We start from the raw sequence: 22,266 nt of genomic DNA on the forward strand, positions 1-22,266 counted from the left end.
ACAATTATGTAAAAAATTAATAGGTGTGATACTGAAAAAATAATTTTATGAGAAAACAATTCTGAAATAATGCATGCACTTATTTATGCAGCTTTGCAGTGGAACTGCATTAATCTTTTCTAAACAGTTTATAAAAATAGAATATTTTTAATTCTCTACTGTGTAGTATTGATTTCAATGCTTTGGAGGTTCTAAATCACAACAGGGTTAAAATGGCATAACAAAACAGGATACCAATCTTATAAATTAGCTTACTTCAAAATACATTATTGTACCACAATGTTTACAATTGCCACACTAAGAAGCATGCCCTGTAAGTGCCTGTAACAACATGTGATCTACTAAAATGCTTCCCATCACCATTATAAGACTGGTATTCAATACCCTGTTAATTGGAAGTGATAAATTGATATGTGATGCTTATATAATAATCATAGATTCTACTGGCAGAAAAGTAGGATATTGTATTATTAGTAGTATTACTGTAGTATTTTGATTATCTAATATGTCTTATGACACAGATATATTTGGATGTGCTAAAGAACATGAACAATTACATTTGCCATTACATTCATGTTTTAAAATGGGGCAGTTGCAACAAAAAGCTGGACTATATGTCATTTTTAAAATGGGTCCAGTAGAGCTTTTTTTATGCTGTCATCATTGACTTTTCCACATCTAAAAGCTAGCGTATAATTGAACAGATGGGGGTTTTCTTGTTGGATCCAATCTGACATTCATATCTATCCACTTATGAAAAGTCAAGAAATATATTGTGTCCTTAGATTTAAAAAGTCAAGTGAAATTCAAATGCTGAGGCGCTCTCTGGGTGAAATGCTTGCCAAACAATTTTGTGACCCCATCTTCTGTATTCAATTGAGTACATATTTTTCTATTAAAAATCTAAGAAAAAATTGGCAACTATTTTTCTACTTTACATAATTAAGTAAAGATAGTTAAAAGTTGACTAAATTTTTAATTTTAATTTTAGTGTTAACTAAGATAGTTAAAAGAAAAAGAGGAAATGCTTGAACTTTGATAAATCTATTTCTCAAAGGAAAGGATTTTCAATTATGTACTGACAAACAAAAGCAACTAATAAAGCTGGGCAGCTCTTTGAATTTGAAAGGCAAAATGTTATTTCAAATCAGGGGTGAAATCTAAAAATTTTCCCTACCGGTTCTGTGGGTATAGCTTACTTGGTGGGTGTGATTTGGTTGTCAGGTGACTGAATGGGCATGGTCAATAATAATAAATAATAAAAATAATAAAGTATACAAAACTTGAGAGGTACCTTCTTTAAAAATAGAGGCCCCAGTCTAGCAATTGCCTTTTACTGAGAGGCCCCGGTCTAGCAATTGCCTTTTACTGAGAGGCACTGGTCTATCAAGTGCCTTTTTTTGGCAGGCACCAGTCTACCTTCTTTAAAAATAGAGACACCGGTCTACTAGCTGCCTACAGCACTGATCAGCTGTAGTGCGGCCCTTTGAAGTGCCGTGGCAGTCATTTAAGGCCGTTTGCAGCTATATCACCACCGAGTGCTTCAGGGACAGAGAAGAGGAACAGCGAGGCCTGGGCAGTGGGGGGGAGGGATTTTTGCTACGGGTTCTCCGAACTACCTACCCCCATCGCAACCGGATCGCGCGATCGGGTCCAAACCGGGAGCATTTCACCCGTTTCAAATGTGTGAGAGTGCACACATAGTACTGGTGCAAATACTTGTAACCAAATGCATCTTTTCCCAAGTTGCCCAGGAAAAATGCAGCTGCTTTAAGGAGGTGGGGAGGGAGGGAGGGAGGGAGGGAGGGAGAGAGAGAGAGAGACTGAAGTATTGCGCAGCTCCAATAATTAATGATGGACATACTTCATTCAGAGGTAAGTGGCATTTATCTGCAATTATAGCCCCATCAGGCCCCATACAGTTCATAGATAACTCCCAACAAGTCTGACACAGTTTCACTGTATTTCCCATTTAGCACAGGCAATCACCCAATTGCATTAACACAGTTAATTCTGGTAATTGCCATGGTTCTGCTGCACTTTCCCCATTTTTCCAAAGTGCTTTCACAGTAGAACCATATCTGCCCCCCCTTCCATTTCATCAGCTGCTTCTGTAAGAACTACAGGTATTGATGGAAATTGTGTTATTCACCTTCTCTCTATGATAGATGTGCTGTTGTTGCTCATAGTTTTATATTTTATCAAGAAAAAATGAGTGGTGGCCAGAGGGGATGGATTATATGACGCAATCAATCTAACACTGCTTCAATGTCCTGCGATACGGGGGCGGGGGGAATAGGTGGGTTTGGAGAAGGAGAAATCAATCTCATCTAATGCAGAACCAACAGACTGTCTGTTTACTAGCCACAGGGATTCCTTGGAGCTTTGTGTACAGAAAGATATAATAGCTGAGCTATGTCTGAGGGTTTCTTTAATACATCTTTCTCTGCATAACACAAATACATATTTACTGAGCTCAACAACTGCAGAATCGGACCCTGAAGTAAACAAATTTTAATGATTTTTAAAGGATTTTTACTCCCCAGACCAACATGTACAGTCTTGAGAGAAGTAATTTCCTTAGGATTTGAGTGAATTTTGCACACAAAAAAAAAAGTATTTGTCTGTCTTATGTTTAAAAGCTATGGAAATATTTAATAGGAGATACATTGGTTAAAATATATGGACAAAGTTAAGTATAATTGTATGCTTCTTCTTCGACTTATAATAATATATTAATACTTGTAGCAATATACTATTAAAAGCATCCTGCTTATACTACGCCATGCTGACTGATTTTACATGTCAAGGTAGACCATGGTTTGTTTGGTTTTTTTAGCATTATTATTATTCTTAAATCATGTCTTCTTTATTTACTTATTTATTTTTGTTTCTTTATTAGATTTGTTTATAAATCACACAACATTTTAACAGGTTAGGTAAACCAAGTGAAGAACTAAGGGGCATGCATAAGCGCACAAACATGCCTACCGTTCCTGTCCTATTGTTTTTCTTTTCTTCTTCCTATATATGTTTATATGTTTATATACTATATAATCTTTTTGTATGATGTTGTGACAAAATAAAATAAATAAAAATAAATAAATAAATTAGATCATGTTAAGGTTATTAACCGATCAGAAAAAGAAAACCAATAGAAAGATGGGGTTCAAGACAGCTTGATCTGCAGTTTTTTCAAAGCAAAAATTAAAGATTGTTATTTCCAATAGACCAAATTGGTGTTAAAAACGAAGCATGCAAAATTTGCACAAAAGCTGGCAAATACAGATTCAGCACAAAAGTAGAATAATAATATATGTCTCTGCTTAAGTATAAGTGAGACTTCCTCAGACAAGAAATAGAGAAACCTAGCGGGAGTTAAATTCTATTTAATCCAACAGCACTTATTATAATACACATAGGATTACAATGCCACACTGCAGTCTCATTTCCTGCAATTAGTGGAACTTAGAAATAAATATGTTTCAAATCCCCTTTAAATTTGTGGTAAAGCATTTCCTTAATGTATTTGGTATCATTACCATCAGATGAATTAACTATTCCATTTGTTTTGTATATTATAAAAGTATACATTGAATTTACTGCATGACACGTTCAGAGTCAATGTCAATAAAAACAACTAATCACTCTGGCTCATATCCTGTCCGAAATTTATACTCTTATTATCTATTTAAACACCTACTGGATATGGTATAGATAGTCCTCAAGTTACAATCACAATTGAGGCCAAAATTTATATTGGTAAGTGAAACATTTATTAAGTGAGTTTGCCCATTTTATGACTTTTCTTGCTGCACTTAGTAAGTGAATCATTGCATTTGTTAAGTTAGCAACGTGGTTGTTACGTGAATCTGAATTTCCCATTGATTTTGCTTGTCAGAAGGTCACAAAAGCTGATCACATGACACTGCAGCTGCATAAATATGAACCAGTTGCCAAGCATCTGGAATTTGATCATATGACCATGGGGATGCTATAACAGTCGTTAAGTGTGAAAAACGGTCATAAGACACTTTTCTCAGTGCCATTGTAACATTGAACAGTCACTAAATGAACTGTTATAAGTCGAGGACTACCTGTATTATGTTATATTGATTGATTGACTGGTTCAAGAAAAGTAAATTAAAAAACCGTAAATCTATCAGTGCTTATTTTATTCAACCTCCTGAAACAAAAGGCTACATGTTCTACCAGAATTGTGAATGACAGGACTGAAGTTTGAATAGAATAGTATAGAAACATGATATAAAAACACTTGGGAAGGATTTCAGATTTCAGGACCAGATGAACTACATCCTAGAGTCCAGAAAGAACTATGTGATATTCTGCCTTCGTGTCAGTGTTGACACCTGGCAACAGCTTGGACAACTCCCTGCAGCTTTCTTGGCAAATTTTTTTAGAAGTGGTTTGCCATTGCCTTTAATTGAGCTTATTAAGGAAGGGCTGGGCCGCTGAGAAAAGCTACAGAGTTAGATAAACAAAAAGCCAGATATTTGGTTTTAAGGCTAAGCCTTTTGGACAAAGGACATAAGGACAAAAGGGTGGACATGTACTTCTTTTGCTGGACATCTGGCAGCCTTCATTGAGCATGCTTAACCTCAAGAAAAATTTGTGAGAGAGAAACTGAATTTCTCAGAAAAATTGAGACATTCTCTCTTATTCCAAAGTACAGGCTAAATAATAATGGATGTAAGTTACAGGAACACAGATTCCAAACAAAAACCTCATGTTCTAACAATCAGAACAATTCAACAATGGAGTCAGTTAGCTAGAGAGGTGATGTGCTCCCTTTCATTGGATGTGTTTTCGAGTAGCAAGGGGATGATACAACTGTGATCCAAAGCAGAAAAGGTGCTTCAAATTCGGGTTGCAAACCTTTTACAAGGTAGATCTATGACTTAAGGAAAATATATTTCAGTTAAGGAGACCTACACCTCCATGTGCAACTAACACATGAGCTTAAGTGAAAATATAACTTTTTAAAGAGTTGCTGTCACATATACCCTTACATTTTGAGTCTGAAACACCAACTGGCTTTAGATCAAAATAGTTCCAGAGTGCTAAACCAAAAGCGGGATAGTTATTTGTCTGGATGCTTTAATTTTGATTCCTACATTGAGCAGTGAGTTGGCCCTTTCAACACTTTAATTTTATTATGCTACTAGAATTCTTACTTCAGAACAAATTGTTAAGTAAGCAGACCCATTGTAAGTATCTGAATAATATTTTATCAATAATTTTGGTGACATGTCTAATAAAGATTAGAATATAGCTCTTTCATAAATTCCAATAAAAAGATAATAGAGGGATGCAATCATAAATAAACATACAACTGTAAACCATTGTAATATAGACATCCCAGGCAGGATGTTTAATCCATACAGTTAGTAATAAAAATTAAAACTATGTAGACATGCAGACTTGGAGATTTCAAGCATATTTACCTGGTAGTTTTTAAAAATGCCAACACTTGAATAAATGAATTTGGTGAATAAAACAAATCTTCAATATCATATATAAAAGTTATGATATCACATACATTATTTCATTATAACGTACATTTAATAAGAGATATTATACACACTACATTTAGAAGATGCACTTAACCAAGCTCAAAATTGTAAGTATAATTCCTTTTTTGCAGGAATAATATTCTGTATTATTTAATAGGATAAGAAACACTTATGGATGCACCAGTACTAGTTAGCATTGTAAAAGTCTTTTCCCAAAAAAAAGTCTGTTTTGAGCTTAGCAAAGCAATCTTGTGGTACTAATAAACCAGGATTATATTGCATCAAGAGAGTCAAACGTACCCATTTTTCCACATCAACTAGCTGTAAAAAGAAAAAAATGAATATTGTTACTACAATTATATTTTGTAATATAGTTCTCACAAGATCTTTGTTAACATAATTATTTTAACACTTTCTTAAAAACCTACAATTTTCAGACTATTGTACTGATATAGATATATTCTATCTAAAGACAACTTTAAGAAAGATTATACTGAAAGATAAAACTGATCCTACCTTCAATTTCAGTCATATGGGCATAATACGAAGGGGGGGAAGTAAAATGAAAGAGAAGCAAATATAAATTTAAGTTTTAACATATTTAAAATGAAATGGGTATTATGATGTATTTATTATTTAATTCCTCAGGAAAAATTACATTTCATGCAATATGTACATGCAATGTCCAATAACTTCACGGCTTAACATTTTACCACTTGTAGGTGGATACTGTAACATAATAGAATGGAGCACTTTGAATGCTGCATGTTTTATGTAAAATGTTAAACTCTCCTGGCTGTCATAAAAAATGCCATGGTATTTTAACAATTCTCACTCCTTGCTGTTTTTCAAGTAGTTAAGAATATGTGCATTCAAAAAGAATGAGTACTGAAATTTCTTGAAGCTATAATAATACATCCTTACTTTACATGAGAAAGCACACACAGACATACTTAAAACAGAGCATTCAAGGTGCTGCTGTTCCTTTTTCCCACTGTTACCACTTCAGATCCCACACTGAGATCTCCTTTCACAACATAATTTAGATGTTACTGTGAGTTTCACAAACTGAAATTGATTGCATGGAAAATCGGGAGCTTCCATGTGGCAATAAAATCCTCAAGTCAAATTCCCTAGCTGTAAAAATTTCAGAGATATAGTCTAGAAAAAAAAGCTGCATTTGTCCAGAATCACAATTGGAAGTAGTTTTTAGAACAACAGGAAGGAATCATGACTCTGTGACTGAGCATACTGTATATAGATGGTACCTAGCAACTTCAATTAAAGAAGTAGGCATTAAATCAGGAGTGTCAAACTCAAGGCCCGGGGGGCGGATCCAGCCTGTGGAGTGCTTAGATCTGGCCTGTGGGGCCACCCTGGAAACAGCAAAGGACTTGTCCACGGTGCCTCTGCCAGTGAAAACCGAGCTCAGGAGGGCCATGTGTAGCCCTCCTGAGCTCAGTTTTCACTGGCAGATGGTTGCAGGAGGCCATCGCACCCAAAAACAGGAGCCCGTTTTCTCTGGCAGAGCACTTGGGCCACCACAGGTGTCCTCAACATGAGTGATGTTGAGCTAGCCATGCCCACGCCCACTCCAGCCTCCCAAGGTCAAACACAACCCTGATGTGGCCCTCAATGAAATTGAGTCTGACACCCCTGCATTAAATAGTGGAGGACATGTACCCAATAGGATACTGATAACATTAAAATAACTACACAATTAATCTAACTAGATAAGGTTGTTCTTATGCCTTATTCCTAGAGCATTAATGGAACTGCACTGTTTCCATTTCATGATTCTAGATGAGAGCAAGCAGTAACAGTAACAGAGTTGGAAGGGACCTTGGAGGTCATCTAGTCCAACCCCCTGCTCACACAGGAGACCTATACTAGGGATTCGAATCACCAAACTGCCGACCTTTCTAATTGACAAGCTCAGTGTCTTAACCACTGAGTCACCTAGTCAGTCGCTAAAACAAGCAAAACATGCCAGATTGGTCTTCCATGGTTTAGACTAATGTTTTTCTCAACATTGGCAACTTTCAAATGTATGGATTTCATCTCCCAGAATCCCCCACCCAGCAAAGTGGCTGGGAATCCTGAAAGCTCAAGTCCATACATCTTAAAAGTTGCCAAGGTTGAGAAACACTGATTTAGAAGGCTTCCAGGAAGAATCTGCACAAATTCACAATCCATATGAGATTCAGGCAGGGAACGAAAAAGAAAAATGAGTGTCTCTCACTAATGAAAGCAGTACTGCATTAGTAAATTTTGAAGTACAGGCACTCATGATGGCACAGCAAGGGAGAGCATATAAAAAACAGCAAATAGCCACAATTATGAATAGCAGTACATTTCACACTCCAATGTATTTAGGGAAGATTATAGTCATATAATAATGTACTGGCAAATGTAGAATGTATTATGATCAACTGAATTTCTACTCATTTCTACTCACATTAGGATCCCTAAACAAACATCTAAGTATAGTCAACCTCACAACCTCACAGGATTGTTACAAGCATAAGGGTTGTTAATAAGAAATACCCCTCACAAATTATCTTGAACAAGATAATTATGCAAAGATAATAGGAAGTATAAGATGTATGAGGAAAAGGCTTTTCTACTGTTTAAAGCAGATTATAGAGCAGTTAAGTTACATTACTTTTAGCCTATTTAATTCTGATAGACAGAACAAACACAGAGATCATTATCTTTCAAGATACAGAAAACATAGAAATTTCCTCCCACAACATGCAGCAAAATCCTTGATAAAGAATTAAATAGAAACAAGTCTCCTTAGATATATCATCCCCATCCACTGTTTCTCAATGGTTTAGAATGAGGATTCCATCTCAATTCTGTTGTTTTGTACATAAAAGATAAAAAGTTGTCTGTTGCGAAGTCATGTCCAACCCATTGCGACCCCATGGACAACGTTCCTCCAGGCCTTTCTGTCCTCTACCATCCCCCAGAGCTCACGCCAACTGCTTCAGTGACTCCATCCAGCCACCTCATTTTCTGCCGTCCCGTTCTTCTTTTGCCCTCAATCTTGCCCAGCATTAGGCTCTTCTCCAGTGAGTCCTTCCTTCTCGTTAGGTGGCCAAAGTACTTGGGTTTCATCTTCACGACCTGGCCTTCTAAAGAGCAGTCAGGGTTGATCTCCTCTAGGACTGACTTGTTTGTTCGCCTTGCAGACTAAGGGACTTGCAAGAGTCTTCTCCAGCACCATAATTCAAAGGTCTCAATTCTTTTGGGATTGCTAATTATCCACAAGATTGCTTCCAGAGGCTCTGGAAACTTCATGGTAATAGACAGACAGAGATACATGCGCACACGTACACACACATACATAATATAAAATTTTACCTGTTGTACCTATCTTTCTTACTCCCTGCTTTTGCCTGTCTTTTGTTTTGTTTTTGACAATTAACTAGTAAAAAAAGAGGAATGGGATTGACTAGGATACAAACTAAAATAGAAATTACACATAGTAATTTTTCAACACTTTTTACCCCTTCCCCTCTATTAGCTGACAGCACATGGCCAAAAAACCCATTCAGAACTCCTTCATAGTCACATAAGGCAGAAAAGACAATACAGACAATGAACAAAAAGAGATGAGAAAAGCAGGAAGACTAGCTTGCAAAAGGTTATATATGCACCAATATTAAGGAAAACTGCATTCAGTTCTTTTTACCCAGAACAGTTTTTTAATCACCTTGGGCTCATTCAAAACCAAGCCACCTAAAAATGTTTTGCATTACAATAGATAGCTCCCAGAAAAATACTGCTGTTAGAAAAATCCATGTGCTCTGCCCTAGCTAAAGGGAAGATTGCAGCAAAATGCAGATGATGTCATTATTCCTGCTCTTTAAAAAAAACAAAAAAGAATTCCCTAGCACTATGTCTGTGAATACAGGAACTGTATCCAAGTCAATAATGTTGAGAAGTGTCTTCTTCCCCACAAGAGTCTAATTTATTGTGATCTCCCTTTAATTATTTAACTTTCTTAATGTAGCTTTCAGCTAGGTTTCACAACAAAGTTAGAAACAGTATTATAAAAGGGATAATTCAAAAGTGAAGCCTTTTGAATAAAAGGTAAGTTATGTGCCTAACTCTGGATCCAATCACAGAGGAACAAATACTTCAAAGCAAACTGTGGATGATACCAAAATGCATTTCTATAATTATATCAGACAAGTTTACACAAGCCTATCACACAATCGTTTCCAATTATAGTCTCACCAAAACACATTAAACAAAAATGATTTAGTTTAAAGGGGGGGGCAGGGAGAGATGAGAGACGGTTGGTTGCCATCATGCAGCTGTTCTTGCAAAATGCTGGGAAATAGAAGAGTATAAGGCTTTAAGGACTACATGCTATTCAAGCAGCTGGAGCAATCCGCCTTTGGTAAAATTGCAGTGCACAGGAGAAAGGAGATACAAATTATGTGAACAGAATTGGCCCAAGATATTATTGTGTCTTAGGTCGATATTCTTTTGGTGGTAAAATTACAAATGGTTTAAAAAGCTGTGTGCCACAACTTGCAATCTAAACAAATAATGATACCAAAAAGCAAAACTAAGGAGTAACCAGAAGTTAATTTCCAAAATCCCATTATTTTATTACCTTATAAAAAATTTAATTTTTATTCTGTTCTTTTTTTTTCCAATCACCAGTATCTTTTTTTTTCTTTCCTTTCTGAATTGATTTGACCACAAAAGCTTTAGTGGAATTTTGCAATCTCTTTATTTCAATACAGCTTTGGTAGAAATTTATTAATTTAAGTCTTAACCAAGATCCTAAGAATTATTAAGAGCATCTTAGTACAGTATATACGGAATTATTATTATCAATAATTAATAAAAATATAATATTGCAAAACCTGACCTATAGAATTGATCTGGATCCTCTTGGACAAAATCTGAATGTTACAAAAGAGTATTATTTATCCTTAATTCCAAATGCCATTCCACTTGTAACATATCACAACTTACCCCTTCTGCTTTCTCCTCTGTGTTAGCCAGCATTTCTTGGAGAGCTCTGACTGACAATGACTGCTCCAGAACAAAAGTACAGATGGAGAGATCCGGAGGAACATTCTAATTGAAAAAAAGAAATTATGAAAAGAGCATTGAGCAAGGCATTTCCATGATACTTTATCACAATCATCTGTATCTGAAGTATACATGGAAATATAACTACTTTGCAGTCCCCCTGCTCTTCTACTCTGTGTGCATGTGCATGTACGTATATATTAACTAAATCCATGTATAAAATATATGAAACTAATAAACTGCAGAGCACCAATGTTCAGAATAATCTAAGAATGCCTCTGGGCTCCAGATCAGCCTCATAAGCTTCCTTCAAAAAACAGAAATATACCCACCATCCCAGGAAAAAGACTAATGTGTAAGTACAGTGTGTCCTAGCAAGGAATGGCTAATAGGATTTCATTTTGATAAACTGATGCTTTATGACTTCTTAAATCATCAATGACTGCTAAGTAAAAGAGATTACAATATCTCCTTAGAATAACACTAAACCCCCAAAATCTGAAGATCTTTTGATATTAATGGGGCTTATTCCTAGATGCGCATAAGATTTCAGCTACAGACATTATTTGAAATATTCTCTACATTCAAACAGACATTGCTCCATGGTTTATGTGTTCAGGCTGACTATTATCACTGATCAAATTCAAAACCTCAGTTAGAAATATAAAGGGAGACAAGAAAACATGTCAACCTTTCTAATCAACTTAAAGTGGAAAATTCACATTAATAAACATAGAAAAACTCTTATCCTGCTGGAGAAAAATGATGAAATGCAAACTTCAACTATTTCATTATTTTATATACAATCTGTGCTCCATAAATCAATTCCTTACATTAAAATCTTCAGAAGGGTATGCACTATAGATATACAAGGCTTTAAATATGCACAATTTACCAAGCAATTCCCCTATCCAGCATCCTAATATGTACGTTTCACTGGGAATAGCCTGACATTTCTGAAATGTATTTGCTGCCCATCTCATATCCAATAAATCTTTATTAATTTTGCCCCACTTTATTTTACTTTAAATATAAAACAGATATTCAGAATTATATACAGTACAATCATTTTTATAGACCTTTTTCATCATAACAGGGGAAAAAGTAGTTTTTAATAAGATATGTAACAAACAACAAATACTAAACAATAAAAACTTTTCAGAATATCAAAGAAATAGGATTTTGAAGTAAAAACAAATCTTTAAATAACAAAAGTACAAAATGTCTAAAAAAACCCTAATCAAAATTCAATGATCGCTTTTCATCAAAATGACAAAACCAGTTGAATAAGCAATCCCATACCTACCCCAAGTTGCCAATAAAATAAAATAAAAATCTTTTGCTTTTGAAATCTTTTCCTAAAGAGACCGACTTCAAAATTTTAGTGATAGGATCCTTTACTTCCTTGTTAATGTCAGCTTCAAAACAAGCTATGGCAATTTGCCTATTGCTGTACTGTAGGGGTGGGAAACGCTGGCTCTTTTATGACATGTGGACTTCTCTTGTTCATGACTGCTAAAACAGACTTCAATTCAGTCAGCATGACGGCTCATGAAATCAGTCAGCATGACTGGCTCATGAAGACCACAAGTCATACAGGGGCCACCATTCCCCACCTCTGCTGTAGTGTATAGAAGGGGGAGAATAAGTCACGTAGCTATTACCTTCAAATCATAATTAGAATCTACAATTCATTTTACACAGAAATGACAGCAACCTAGTATGGTTTCTGTTGCAGCCCCATTTCCATCAGCATTGTCTTTAAAGTTCCATGTTTGATAATAATAATAATAATAATAATAATAATAATAATAATAATAATTATTATTATTATTATTAATAATAATATTTTATTTATACCGCTCTTCTCCAAGGACTCAGGGCGGTGAACAGGCAGATAAAATACAAATACACACAATAATTAAAAACATCCCTTAAAAAACTAATTTAAATGCCCAAATGTTAAAATAACATACTCCCCCATAAAATCACAAAACTTTAAAAACCCATCAAATAAAGATAAAAATCAGGCTAGTCCAGCCATACGAAATAAATAAGTTTTAAGTTCATGCGAAAGGTCCTAAGGTCAGGTAATTGTCAAGTCCGAGGGAAGTTCATTCCACAGGGTCGGAGCCCCACAGAGAAGGCCCTCCCCTGGGGCCGCCAGTCGACACTGTTTGGCTGACGGCACCCTGAGGAGTCCTCTCTGTGGGAACGCATCGGACGATGGGAGATAGAGGCCGGCAGTAGACGGTCCCGTAGATAGCCAGGTCCTAAGCCATGGAGCGCTTTAAAGGTGGTAACCAATACCTTGAAGCGCACCCGAAAACAACAGGTAGCCAGTGCAGTCTGCGAGGATAGGTGTTATGTGGGAGCTCGAACCGCTCCTCAATAACCAGCGCAGCCGCGTTCTGAACTAGCTGAAGTCTCCGGTGCTCTTCAAGGGAGCCCCATGTAGAGAGCATTGCAGTAGTCCAGGCGAGAGGTAACGAGCATGAGTGACTGTGCATAAGGCATCCCGTCCAGGAAGGACGAACTGGCGGATCAGGCGAACCTGATAAAAAGCTCTCCTGGAGACGGTCGTCAAATGGTCTTCAAAGGACAACCGACCATCCAGGAGCACGCCCAAGTTGCGTACCTTCTCCATCGGGGCCAATGATTCACCCCCGACAGACAGCCGCATCTGCAGCTGACTGTACCGAGGTGCCGGCATCCACAGCCACTCCGTCATGGAGGGATTAAGTTTGAGCCTGTTCCTCCCCATCCAGACCCGTACGGCTTCCAGACACCGGGACAGCACTTCGACAGCTTCACTGGGGTGGCCCGGGGTGGAAAAGTACAGCTGAGTATCATCAGCGTACAGTTGGTATCTCACCCCAAAGCCACTGATGATCTCACCCAGCGGCTTCATATAGATGTTGAACAGGAGGGGTGAGAGAATCGACCCCTGCGGCACCCCACACATGAGGCACCTTGGAGTCGATCTCTGCCCCCCTGTCAACACCGTCTGCTTCCGGTCATGATTGCCTGATGATTGCCTGATGAAAGACCCATGCTTTAAACCTTAGTATCACTTGTCCATCCTACATTTTTTTGTTCATTTGATGTAGGTGAGATCCCTAGTTGGGTGGGGGGCATTGCAACTACATCGCTAAAAAGGCTTTAAGAGTTGTAAACCTAATCTTGCATAGCTTCTTATCCAGAAACACAATACTACTAACCAGAGCATATAAAACATTTGCTAGACCAATTCTTGAATACAGCTTGACTGTCTGGAACCCTCACCACATTTCAGACATCAATACAATTGAACATGTCCAGAAGTATTTTACAAGAAGAGTTCTCCACTCCTCAAAATAACTTATGCCACCAGACTTGAAATCCTGGGTTTAGAAAACTTAGAATTCCGCCGCCTTCGACATGACCTGAGTTTAACTCACAGAATCATCCATTGTTGTTAATGCTTGGAACACACTACCTGACTCTGTGGTCTCTTCTCAAAATCCCCAAAGCTTTAACCAAAAACTGTCTACTATTGACCTCACCCCATTCCTAAGAGGTCCGTAAGGGGCGTGCATAAGAGCACAAACGTGCCTACCTTTCCTGTCCTATTGTTTTCTTTCATTATATCCAATTAATATAGTTATTGCATGCTTATGCTTATATATATATGCTTATATATTATATAGTTACTTTCATGCTTATGCTTATATATACTGTTGTGACAAAATAAATAAATAAATAAATAAATAAATAAATAAATAAATAAATAAATAAATAACACACAATAGATTTAAACTTTTAACTGCTCCAATCTTGATTGCAGAAAATATGACTTCAATAACAGAGTTGTTAATACTTGGAACACACTACCTGACTCTGTGGTCTCTTCCCAAAATCCCCAAAGCTTTAACCAAAAACTGTCTACTATTGACGTCACCCCATTCCTAAGAGGTCTGAAAGGGGCGTGCATAAGAGCATAAGCATGCCTACCGTTCCTGTCCTATTGTTTCCTTTCATTATATCCAATTAATATAGTTATTACATACTTATGCTTATATATATGCTTATATATTGTATAGTTATTTCATGTTTATGCTTATATATATGCTTATATATACTGTTGTGACAAAATAAATAAATAAATAAATAAATAAATAAATAAATAAATAAATAAATAAATAGCACACAATAGATTTAAACTTTTAACTGCTCCAATCTTGATTGCAGAAAATATGACTTCAATAACAGAGTTGTTAATACTTGGAACACACTACCTGACTCTGTGGTCTCTTCCCAAAATCCCCAAAGCTTTAACCAAAAACTGTCTACTATTGATGTCACCCCATTCCTAAGAGGTCTGAAAGGGGCGTGCATAAGAGCATAAGCATGCCTACCGTTCCTGTCCTATTGTTTCCTTTCATTATATCCAATTAATATAGTTATTACATACTTATGCTTATATATATGCTTATATATTGTATAGTTATTTCATGCTTATGCTTATATATACAAAATAAATAAATAAATAAATATTCCGGAGGGAAGACCAAGGCTCTCCATCCAATCATATACACTATAAGAACTATAAAAACAATTTTGTGAAAAAGCAGATGGGATCTTATTTATTTATTTATTTATTTATTTTGTCACAACAATATATATGAGTATCATACAAAAGATTATATAGTATATAAACATATATGAGTAAATATTAGGAGTTTTAAGCATACATCATACATACATACATACATATATATATTTGTTTTCTGAGGTTTTCGCGGGTGTTTGTATGTAGGTCTTTGGTTATTCGGGTTTTCTCCCGCGTAAAGTTGGAAGTGTCTTGGCGACGTTTCGACGAAGTCTCATTCGTCATCTTCAGGCTTCAGCTTCGTGCTTCTGGGAGCAATGTGTGATTGCAGCTGTTTCTTCCTTTTTAAAAGGAAGAACAAAGGACTTCGTCGAAACATCGCCAAGACATTTCCAATTTTACGCGGGAGAAAACCCGAATAACCAAAGATAGATAGATAGATAGATAGATAGATAGATAGATAGATAGATAGATAGATAGATAGATAGATAGATAGATAGATAGATGAAGAAGAAAAAGAAAAAACAATAGGACAGGAACGGTAGGCACGTTTGTGCTCTTATGCACGCCTCTTATGGTCCTCTTAGGAATGGGGTGAGGTCAATATTAGAAAGTTTTTGGTTAAAGCTTTTGGGATTATGGGAAGAGACCACAGAGTCAGGTAAAGTGTTACAAGCACTGATGATTCTGTTACAGAAGTCATATTTTCTGCAATCTAGATTAGAGCGGTTAACATTAAGTTTAAATCTATTGGTTGTTCTTGTATTATTGCAATTAAAGCTGAAGTAGTCTTTAACAGGAAGGACATTACAATAGATGATTCTATGAGTTAAACTTAGGTCTTGTCGAAGGCGACGGAGTTCCAAGTTTTCTAAGCCTAGGATTTCAAGTCTGGTGGGATAAGGTATTTTGTTGTATTCAGAGGAGTGGAGAACTCTTCTTGTAAAATATTTCTGGACACGTTCAATTGTATTGATGTCAGAAATGTCTTGAGGGTTCCAGACAGGCGAGCTGTATTCTAGAATTGGTCTAGCAAATGTTTTATATGCTCTGGTTAGTAGTGTAGTGTTTTTGGAAAAGAAGCTACGCAGGATTAGGTTTACAACTCTTAGAGCCTTTTTTGCTATGTAGTTGCAGTGGGCTTTGGCACTTAGATCATTTGATATGAAAACTCCAAGGTCTTTAACAGGGTGGGGATCATCTGTAAGGTAATGTCCATCAAGTATGTACTTAGTGTTTGGGTTCTTTTTTCCAATATGTAAGACTGAGCATTTGCTGGTTGAGATTTGGAGTTGCCAAGTTTTAGACCAAGTGGTTAGATGATCAAGGTCTTTTTGAATGGTAGATGTATTGTCTGTGGTGTTGAATAGTTTGACATCGTCAGCAAAGAGAACACAATTACTTGAGATATGGTCACAAAGATCATTAATGTATAGTATGAAGAGTGTTGGTCCAAGAATGCTGCCTTGAGGAACGCCACTCTTGACAGGAACAGGATTTGATAGAACATTACCAATTTTGACCACTTGTTGTCTGTTAGACAGAAAAGCAGATATCCATTTGTGAAGGGGTCCTGAAATGCCATAGGATTTTAGTTTTAGGAGGGGTTATATAATTACAAAGGATGAATTTTGTCCATCTCTGACACTTAGCTTTATATTCTCTCAAACCCAGTGCCAGTGCAACTGCCACCACAATTTTCAAGTCACTTAAACTCATCCCGAAAGGAAACTTAGAGGTCAATGTCCAATGCTCATTCCCCCTTCTTTTTGTCCTTCCTATGCTTGAGACCACTGCAATCTGGCGGGTTTCACACTTGGACTTCTCCTAACATACATGTCCAATTTGAACAGTTATATGTACACCTTGAGCAATGGAAATAAGAAAACAGGGAATCTAGAAATGGAAGATAAAATTAATGAAATAATATGAGCCCAATAGGATATTGCCCTATGTTTAATTTCAATGCCAGGACTGTTTTAAAGTGAGATATATATTCAGTCTAATCCTCGCTCTTTTAGCAAATTTAATTAAGTTCTTTCTTCTATGGAGTTAAAGCTTCTAGGAGCTTTAAATGGTTTAATGGTTTAACTACATGCACATTGGTTTTAAAAGCTGGTGTGATTTTGTTTGTGATGCCAAACACTTAAAACTTGTAAAAGATCATTGTGCTAACTACAGAAGAAGCCTCAATCAGCCAGACGATAAAAAAATCCAAGGGAACAATTAAAATCAAATGAGTAAACTGAAGTACTTTACTGATGTTGTAATTACATATGCAGAATGCAGACTATAAGTTTTATTTATGACCTAATGCAAAGAAAGGACAAGTCTAAAATTATATAGTTTCATTTTTCACACAGAATTATTTTATTTGTTAGTACACATTTCTTTTTAATATATTAAGGTATTCTTTTATATGCTTTATGCAGGATTTCTAAAAAGAGTTATGTACCAATGGTAATGATGCTTTCACTGTATGTGCTTTACTGCTGACTGAGTTTGCTTTTATGTAAGTCTATTTGTGAGTCTTCTCAGCTGAAGGGTACAATAAAATATTCTGAATGAATGGTATTCTAAAAACAGCTTATGTTATGCATCTGCTTATATAACATACACACAACACAAGGGTACTTGCAAACGGAAAACATGGGAAAAGCTGATTCAAACCATCAAAAATAGGCTTCATTCGCACATTGTATTTTGGGTGTAAACATGACTGTTCATAAAAAATACCTTGAATAGAATAGAATAGAATAGAATAGAATAGAATAGAATAGAATAGAATAGAATAGAATAGAATAGAATAGAATAGAATAGAATAGATTTTTTTTTATTGGCCAAGTGTGATTGGACACAGAAGGTTCATTTATTAATAGTTCATTTATGCAATCTTATTATTCTGGCTTTTATTAATAAGAGAAAGAACACTACTCAACATAAGTTAAAGGCCAGAATTACATGAATGTTTCCACAGACAATGCTGGCAGTCTTTGGGGGCCCTAGAGTGGCCCATGTCACACAGCTATTCCGCAAGTTGCACTGATTACTGGTTTGTTTCCAGGTGTAATTCAAGGTATTATTACCTATAAAGAATAGAATAGAATAGAATTTTTTATTGGCCAAGTATGATTGGACACACAAGGAATTTGTCTTGGTGCATATGCTCTCAGTGTACATAAAAGAAAAGATATAAAGCCTTGCATAGCATGAGTTGAGGAACTATCTCATCCCAATGAGACAGGCCTGCCTCTCCCATGACAACAGGCATGCTCCGGATCCTATTGGTCAAGAAATTCTGGCTGGCAGGATTCAGACCTCTGCTGTGGCTCCAGCCCTTAGCACATCTTGTCCCCGGGATGAGATCTGCCCCTACCCTCCTGACTTTTCGTAAGGGCCTGAAAACCTGACTGTGCCCATTGGCCTGGGTCCCAACGGGGATGTATCACACTGGAGATGATTTATGGGCCAATAGTAGATCTCACCTCCCATCCTCTCCCTCCCCTCCCATATTATAATCAAATGTTGTATTTTTATTGTTACTAGATATATATTTTTGAATGGTTTACTACTTTTAACATTGAAAGCCACCCAGAGTCACCTCACAGCAAATAAATTTAATAAATAAAGTAGCAAAGATATAATCAATATCCAAATATAACTTTATCATGAGGCATTTGTTTCCTCAGATATGGTAGATACCATTTCTCACCACTTGAGGGCATATTCAAACAATATAACCAAAGAGCATAACTATGGGTATTACAAGAAAAAACATTCCCTGGCACTTTCCTACTGACAAGAAAGTCTGAACTGCTGAATTTTTTTTTTCTACATGGAGGAATTCAAGAGGGATGGGGACTTAGCTAGGAGAAACCTTGTGCTATTTAAAATGTATATATATATATTGGCTTACAAATCTCTATTTAGACTGATTCTATTCCATAGAGTAATTTAAAAGGTGGTACAAGATCCATTTAGGTAAAAATATATTTAGATCAGTTCTGTCACTTTTTCCTTTTCAGACTATTATCCAAGTTATAAATTTCATGTGGCAGTTGATACTTTGTTCTCTGCTATTATCTTTGATTCTATCATGGAGGAGTAAAATTTCTTCTGACAGAATAATCTTAGTGGCTAAACTTGCCAGATCAATTTGATCCAATGTCATTTATACTGTAACATATTGTAATTTTGCTATAGCAATAAACAAGCTGCAGTATATATTAATAAATAAAATTTCTTCCAGGCCAAAAACATAGTCAAATGGTGATTATGGAACCAATCATAAACTGCTTATGTACAAGTTCCAAGTTAAACTAAAGAAGAAGAAAGCCAGTTTCCATGATACAATCTTAAACCCCTACCATTTTCAAAGAAAACATCGGGAACCTCTTTGAGGTCCTGAAACTCACTGATAAGAGAACCAAAGAATTATGGAACAAACTTAAAGAGGTTATTAAGGATGAATAGAAACTGCCAAAAAGGAAGAAACAGAAGAAAGAAAATTGGATGTCAGAACAAACCATGAAATTCACAACAAGAGAAGACAAGCCAAAGCCATGAAAGACAAAAATCTCAGAAGGGAACTTAACAATAACCTTCAGAGAGCTGTTAAAAGTGACAAGGAGCAGTATTAGCACCCTACATGGAAAAAGAGATGCCCAGCTGTTCAAACTGGTTCAGAAAGGCTAAAGAACACAAAACATTATTCCTGAACATGCTAGATAATTGAAAAAGCTGAATAATACCCAAAAGAAGTCAATATGTGCTTTACTGATTATGTCGATCACATCGACCTGTGGAAAATGCTCAGAAAAATGGGAATCCCAGAACAATTTGATGGCCTAATAAGAAATTTATATACAGGTCAGGAAGCCACAGTACTGACAGAAAGAACATGACAAAACAGGAAGGCTCATGCACATGCATATGAAGACTATTAAAAATTGTTTCCATAAGATCTTAAAGAATCAACAAAATAAATGATATTACAAATACTTGCATGAAGTCTTTAAAACCCAGGACAAAAACTTGGTAACAATACCTTTTTCATAAATGATATTTATTTGTTTAATACCTTTTATTATAAAACTGTACTTCAATTCTGTTACATTTTTTTAGGATTGTTCAGTTACAAGGGAACAGGATAGATGAATCCATCAAGATCAGTGCTATTGTAATGAATATTTAACATCCCAATTAATTTTTATGATGATGAATAATACTTTGAAAATGATGAGCTCCTGAAAATAAAACATTTAGTCTGTGCCATATGGGAAGTAATATGTTTAATTAAAATTATATTAAGGAAAACATTGGAGAAAAAATTGCCTGAACTCACCATCTTTTTTGGAGATCGTATATTCAGAATTTTAAAAATATATTCAACTCTCATCAACGTATCTAACTTCACCAAAAGAAAACATTTGTAGCTAAAACTATTTCAAAAACATACCTAGAAAAAAAACTCTAAGTTTTTTTTAAGAAATCAAAATAGTCATATATCCCCTGCCATGCAAATATGTCTTCAAATATTATAGAGAATTAAAAATACACTAGAATCTAACTATGTACAATACTGATACAAAAAGATTATGCTTAATGACAGCCCTGTTTAGTGACTTTCTGAAGGTACAACAGCACTGAAAAAGTAATTATGATCAGTGCTTACAACTTTATATTTATATATCACATTTAAAAACTTAACTTTGCTCCTGCATTTTGCTTTAGCTGTAGCTTCCAGACCACAATAATATCAATCCCAAAGAGAACACAATGAATCCATCAAGATACCGGGTTATCTACTTATTTGTTACAGCTATTTCTGTCCATGATGACATTCTTAGTACTGCAGCCACTTTGTCACTCATGACTCTAATGTTTTATAACTCCCATTCTTCCCACAAAAGCTCTGTACAAATTTCTAGTAAATTCAATCTTTCATTAATTTCAATTGCTGCTTTTTTTTCTTTTTCTTTTTAGTAAAATCTGAGGTGCCTTTTCGGATGCATTTAAGAATGTACTCCGAGATATAAATTTAAGAGAGAGACGTTAAAATATAATTGTACTCATAGCTGCTGTGAAGAATATCAGAAGCCATTTATTTGTATCTTTTTTCTTTCTTTTCTATCTTTTTTTTCTCGATGCCCTTTTTGCTTTCTCTTGACTTTGTTTCATTACTTTTCTTCTTTACTCTATATTTAGTTTGTATTACTTTTTAATCTTATTTTTTAAAAGTTGCAATAAAAATAATAAAAAAAGAATGTAGTCTCAGAGTACTTCTTACTATTTTAAAATTGCAGAAACTGTTTTATATCACAGATAAACACAGTTGTCTCACAAGAATCCTAAATATACATCTATGTATGAATGCATATGTACAAAGTTATGTAAGGCTACCGAAACTGCTGAAAGAGCAGGCTTCTTGTCAGTAAAACCTCATGTTGTTGCTGTTTGTATGCAATGTTAAAACTCGCTCTCCCTTGCAGCCCACTATTCTCTCGGCATCTGATATGGTTTGTGACGCAGAATCGGTAATATCTAAAACAGCATTAGAACAAGACAGCTTGATGTACCTTGGAATTAGAAGTTGATTCCAAGAAGCAGAGCCTGTTGCCAAATCCTTCTGCAGCAAGACACAATTTCTGTTGTTCCTTGTGAACTGTAGCAGTGCACTGCAGAACCACTTCATCATCCTATTAAAAACAAAGAAGAGAGAAAGAATGACAACAAGATTAAGTATTTTAGATTGCAGATCTTTGGGATGTATTTCCAAATATAGCTGAAGTCAAAATTAATTCTAGGACACTATTTCACTGACATAAGCCATCGCTGAATGAGAAGAAATATAAGCACAGCGGGACAATCACATACCATGTCCACAATTAAACCAAAAAATACTTTTCCAGCTGATTTACTTATTTAATATACAGTATGTCATTTTAAAAACTTACCTTTCTAAATGATTTCAAGATAACGTGTAATGAAAGGTTTGCCACTTTGCATTCATGTTTTTGTTATATTTGTATGGCAACCGCATTTCAAGAACTTAAGATAACATTTTAATCTCAAATATAA

The 22,266-nt window shown here is 35.7% G+C and overlaps 1 protein-coding gene across 1 annotated transcript in view; it reads right to left on the reverse strand.

Annotated features, from left to right (window-relative positions):
• Positions 1-22,018, reverse strand: part of RYR2 (ryanodine receptor 2) — a 231,018-nt gene extending 209,000 nt beyond the window's left edge. The window contains exons 1-4 of the mRNA XM_058171339.1: positions 22,010-22,018; positions 21,765-21,884; positions 10,536-10,640; positions 5,835-5,855 (exon numbers count right to left, since the gene is read on the reverse strand). Coding sequence (XP_058027322.1) covers positions 5,835-5,855; positions 10,536-10,640; positions 21,765-21,884; positions 22,010-22,018 — 255 coding nt within the window. The remainder of the gene's footprint in view (positions 1-5,834; positions 5,856-10,535; positions 10,641-21,764; positions 21,885-22,009) is intronic.
• Between the last annotated feature and the right edge of the window lie 248 nt (positions 22,019-22,266).

Source organism: Ahaetulla prasina, chromosome 1 (assembly GCF_028640845.1).
Source record: "Ahaetulla prasina isolate Xishuangbanna chromosome 1, ASM2864084v1, whole genome shotgun sequence".
Classification (NCBI taxonomy): domain Eukaryota; kingdom Metazoa; phylum Chordata; class Lepidosauria; order Squamata; family Colubridae; genus Ahaetulla; species Ahaetulla prasina.